General features: G+C 24.8%; 1 protein-coding gene across 1 annotated transcript; it reads left to right on the top strand.

The window, feature by feature from the left end:
* Nucleotides 1-1,534: 1,534 nt before the first annotated feature.
* On the top strand, nt 1,535-3,925 carry LOC129611427 (phosphorylase b kinase gamma catalytic chain, liver/testis isoform-like). Its single transcript, XM_055524571.1, has 10 exons — nt 1,535-1,613; nt 1,672-1,873; nt 2,243-2,397; nt 2,467-2,599; nt 2,683-2,834; nt 2,929-3,016; nt 3,082-3,218; nt 3,298-3,395; nt 3,457-3,612; nt 3,697-3,925. Exons 2-10 carry the CDS (start codon nt 1,782-1,784, stop codon nt 3,835-3,837), a joined length of 1,152 nt encoding a protein of 383 aa, XP_055380546.1. The 5' UTR covers nt 1,535-1,613; nt 1,672-1,781; the 3' UTR covers nt 3,838-3,925.
* The last annotated feature ends 1,703 nt before the right edge of the window (nt 3,926-5,628 follow it).

The following is a 5,628-nucleotide window of genomic DNA, read 5'->3' as shown; positions in this document are numbered from 1 at the left end:
TCAATAAAGTCAGAATATCATTTTCATTGTAGGAAAATAATGTAAGAATATTTGCCTATAAACGCACAAAAGTTTGCCGTCGGCTGTAATAAAGAATTACACATGATTTACTATTAAGTACTCATACTACTTAAATTGTTGTTGTTTTCCTATTAATTAATGTTGTAGTGCTCTATAATGTTTGAACAATACAAAATCTAATAAATAACCACTATCAGCTGTAGAATAAACCAGTTTCTCCAAAAATTATTTTAATTCCCAGCATTTATTTATGTCATAATTTCAATTGTAAATAGTATTTAAATTAAAACAACAATTTATTATTGTCACATTTCTTCTTCATGTTCACTTATCATTTTACTCTCTTCTTTCAATAATTAAATCTACTTATGTATGTCTTATTGATTGAATATGTCCAATGTTAACATTAGGTATTATAGGTCATTATTATGCTTTCTCTGAGAGTGATAACAGAAAACCAAACATAGGTATATATGTAGCTTTGTATGTATTTTCTCAATATTTTCTTTCTCTAATAATTTCTAATTCTAAATTAAGATGATAACACAATATAAGAAACTTTTCTATAGAATACAATTATTATAGTTTTAATCATACCGTACTTTTGTTACTATTTTATTTGAATTTCAAATTATGTATTTAGTGCTAAAGAAGAGAAGTTTTAAAATTTTTTAGCAGAAGTATGAGTTTTCTTAGTTAAAGTGCTTAAGTATTAAAAAATTGGTAAAGAAGACGTGAAAGATTGCAAGTATTTATATGAATAAAGGTCTATGATTTTACATCACCATTTATGTACTTTTTAAATTTCAGAGTTGGGTGAGGACCAACTCCCTGTCCAGAGTTTTCAGCGGTCAATGCAATACTGATAGTCTAAAGCTCTACAGTTCATTAAATGCTCGTTGAAATCTCAAAATTTTTTGGTAGTTATCTAAAATGACTATCAAACTTTCTCTCATTTGAGCCAGAAAAACTAGGCTTTAAAAATATGTTTTTTAATAGATTTTTGTACGGTTTTCAAAAGGAAATTTTAGAATTTTAAAATACTCTTTAGTTATCATACTAAATAATTGCTCAGCCAAAATTAAATAAATTTAATTCAAAACAAATTTCAAAAACTTTTAAGTATTTGTAATGAATGTATCTACATACATAACTATATTTTCGAATCTCATATTTGAATTGTAAATAGGTATAATTTGAATATTAAGCACATCGTGTCCTATGAGTGATCTGATTACTCATTTGTTAGTCTATCTGCTCACTGCTGTTATTGACCGTAAAAGTTAAATTTCTTTTCTTATTATTATTTTGGAAATTGAGAATTTTTTGTATTTATTTTTTTTTTGCAATTTTTACTATACAAAAATTTATTCTCAAGCAGTTACAATTTATTTCTCATCGAATATAGAAGTAAATTTTTGACAGAAGTAAAGCTCAGACTTAAATATCTCTTATCTCTTATACATAAAAGCAATATACCTACTTTATGAAATTTAATTTTACATTTCCAATTATTAAGAAAGTAAAATAAGCGTAACTCTGTAATAATAATTACAATTATCAATATCAGATCCATATTATTAGACAGCCAGGTACGGTACACATTGATATCAAATAATAAAATAATTGTTCTACTACAATTTATTGTAGGTTACACAAGGTAACCAGATTCTTATTCAACAATAATAAAATTTATAATTTAAAATTTAAAAAGCAATATACAAAATAAATAAATCAAAAAATAAGAAACTAATCAAAATATGACAAAAGAAACTGATATAACAACTTTACAAGATAAAGATAGTGCAAAAATATTCTATTCCAGATACGATCCGAAAGAGAAACTTGGGAGGTAAGCATATAATTTTTGTTTTTTTTTTTGTTTTTTTTTTTATTGACATGATATATAGCTCAATAATAAATAAATTGAGCTGATAATAAAAGTAATAACAAAAATAATAATAATAATATGACAAAATTAGTTAATTGATAAGCGGTAATTTGTAAATTGATATTGTTCAGAATGTTATACGTATGTAGTACAGTACTTATCACAATTATATGAGCACATATACAAACATTTTGCTTGTAATATAATTTTATAAGCAATTGAATACGTTCAATTTAAAAAAATAAAATTTATTTTAGAATTTTGTAATTAAATAGAAAAGTTCACTTTATATTTTAAGTTTTTACACGTATAACACTTTTAAATTTTTAGCGGTGGTAGTGCTTCAGTTCATAGATGTATTGAAAAAGAAACTGGTGAAGAATATGCTGTTAAAATTATTGATTTAAATGATGAAGATAATGATGCTGAAGATGTTTGTAAAGAAATATCAAATTTAAGAAAAGTTATGGGTCATCCATTTATTAGTATGTCAAACACCGAATAATATGTGATTTTTAATTTTTAATCATTTCTTTTTTTGGTATATTTTTAAGTTGAATTACGTGATGCATTCCATTCAGATCAATATTATTTTTTAATGTTTGATATATGCCGTAATGGTGATTTAGATGATTATTTAAGTATTAAAGTTACTTTATCAGAAAAGGATACTAAATTTTATATGAGGTGAGTTTTATTAAATATTAGTAATTATTTTAAAGTAAAAGAGTCCAGACAATTTTTAATTCATAATTTTTTTTTATTTTTAGACAAATTTTTTCTGCTTTAGCATTCATGCATTCAAAAAACATATTTCATCGGGATTTAAAATTAGAAAATATTTTGCTAGATAAAAATTTCAATGTTAAAATTACTGATTTTGGATTTTCAGAGGAGTTGAAACGTGGTCAAAAATTGTATGGTTTGTATACAATATGAAAATATTAAAAATTTTATAAATTTTCAATAAATTTTAATGATAAATTAATAAATTAATTTATTTTTTTTTTAAATAGATTTTCGTGGATCATTTAATTATTTGGCACCAGAAACAATAAAAAATCAAGGTGCAGATCCACCAGGATGTTCTATTGAAGCTGATATGTATGATAAAGCAATTTTATATTATTTAAAAATTAATTTATTTAAATAAAAATACAAAATTTTAGTTGGGCTTGTGGTGTAATTATGTATACAATGGTTACTGGTTTTCATCCATTTTGGAGTCGTAATCAAAGAACATTACAAAAAAATATTCTAAGAGGTTTAATATCATTTGATTGTCCTGGATTTCCAAAAATATCAGGTAAATAATTAATAATATCTTGATAATTCTATGATTTTGAAATAAAAGATATTAATTAAAAATTTTGATATCTGTATAGATGAACTCAAAGATCTTATACGTAGATGTTTAACAATAGATCCAACAAAAAGGATAACTGCAATACAAGCTTTAAGTCATCCATTCTTTAAGAAATCTGTAAGAGCATAGTTGCACTTATAATCTTTTCTTTATGGTCCATTAATAATTTTCATTTTAGCATCAAAAATATACTTTGAATCCGAGAAAAAGATTTAAAATAGCAATAACATGTGTTATAGCATTATTAAAAATTAAAAAATTACATTTCAATACATTACCAATACGTTTAAGTGAAGTAATTGAAGATCCATATAGATTTAGATTCTTTAGAAAGGTGAAAATATGAAAATTCGTTTTTAATAATTGCTAAAAAAAAAACACAAACAATTTGTCTAATATTTTTTTTTTTTTATTTTAGAAAATTGATGCATGTGCATTTCATATTTATGGTCATTGGATTAAAAAAGAACAAGGCCAAAATCGTACAGCATTATTTCAAACAATACCACCGAAAGGATATTATGAACAATTGCTATTTAAACAACAATATTGTATATAAATTGGAAATTGTGATAATTTTAATTGATTTTTTGGATTTATTTTTCAAGTTTTCTAATTGATCATTTTTTAACAGTTTCCATATTATTAATCGAATTTATTGTTTTTAATCGAATATTTTGTTCAAATACTTTAAAATTATTTACTTTATTAAATCGAATTTAAAATTAAAAGGAATTTGTAAAATATTACAGATTGTTAATCGAAGAGCCCTTCCTTTCCTTGGGCTGTCAATTTGTTTCATTAGAGGCAGACTTGACGGTCTGCTTGAGGGGGAATCGAATCTTCGCTGGAAGTCTGCTGAGTGTGGTCATCATGCGAAACTGTTGCTTCTTTCTTGCTCAAGGAATTTCTCCTCAGAGCTGCTTGGAATGGATCGGAATCTGGTTCATGCTGTTACTGGTTTCTTCACTGGACATTGTCCATTTAAATATCACTTACACAAATTAGGAAAAACGGACTCCCTTTTGTAAACATTCTGCCCGGGTAACGAGGAGACGGTCTCACATATTCTATGTGACTATCTTGCTCTGGCTGTCAAAAGGTTTAGATGGTCTGGGCGGGACTTTCTTAGTGTTGAGGAGCTTAAATCCAACTCCCTGATTAATATCCCCGGATATTTACTCGGAACAGGGATAGTTTAAGTAGGATTTGGGAAGGCTACAATAAGCCATTGTTGACTGCAGTTGTCGGAGGGGAGGAATTCCTTTACCTATATCTCGCTTCAACAATCTACAATCTAGGTTATAAATATATAGAAATATGTAGGTATTGCAGATTTTTGATTACCAATATTATTAAACGATATTGGTAATTAAATTGCCATTTCACTTAATATTATTTTAAATTCAAACCATAATTGAATTATTATTTTAAAATGTTGATCAAAATTTTTGAATTTATTTACCGTGCAAATTTTATTATTAACTTTTAAAATTTAATAAATCTTTTGATTACTTTAATTTTTTCCCCTATATTTAAATCAGGTGAATGAAAGTAACATATCGTATGCAATACTGTACGTATATTCTAGACACCGTTTGTATGACATGAAATTTATGACTTTAAAAAGTTTTTCTTCTTCATATACATATTGTATTGCATATGGTTTTACATTTTCTATTTAAAAACATTATTTTTCTATATTTCTCTGTCTTCGTTTTGTATTTTAAATACCTTGTTCTATTCCCAATCCTATAACACAGTATATTTGTATTTAACAAAATTTTTCTATATTCATAGTAAAAAATAGAGTATAACAATATACTTTAAGTTTAAGGAAAGCAAAAAAAAAAAAGAAATTAAATAAAATTTATGTAGTCGCGACTGTCGCTATAAAACAAAATTTTCATTTTTCATTTGTTATACAAATATTCTACTATTTATATCCTTGTTATACTAGTACATAATATGCAGTTACTTATGTAATATAGAATTAAAAAATGGAAATCGAAAATCAGTTAAGAATATTCTTCTCTTTATTTGTTTTTATATTATTATATAAGATTTAAAAGGTAAAATTCTTATTTCATTTTAATATTCGAGGACATTTTTAAGTTAAGTTGTTAAGGTATACGTATATTATGTATATAATAAGTAAATAAAAAAAAAGAAAACTTAAAGGAAAAACAGAAAAGAATTTAATACTTTAATGCCACCATTGGGAATAAAAATGTTTTTCTACTTTTTTTTTTTTAAATGGGGGAAAGCCAACATAGAAAATATAAGACAGAAAAAATTTTAAATGAAAAGTGATACTGGGATATTTTTAGATTTAGATTTTACATTTATA

Source organism: Condylostylus longicornis, unplaced genomic scaffold, assembly GCF_029603195.1.
Source record: "Condylostylus longicornis isolate FDR11 unplaced genomic scaffold, ASM2960319v2 ptg000049l, whole genome shotgun sequence".
Taxonomy (NCBI): domain Eukaryota; kingdom Metazoa; phylum Arthropoda; class Insecta; order Diptera; family Dolichopodidae; genus Condylostylus; species Condylostylus longicornis.
The sequence above is the reverse complement of the archived record's forward strand: the minus strand, read 5'-3'. Positions and strand labels throughout refer to the sequence as shown.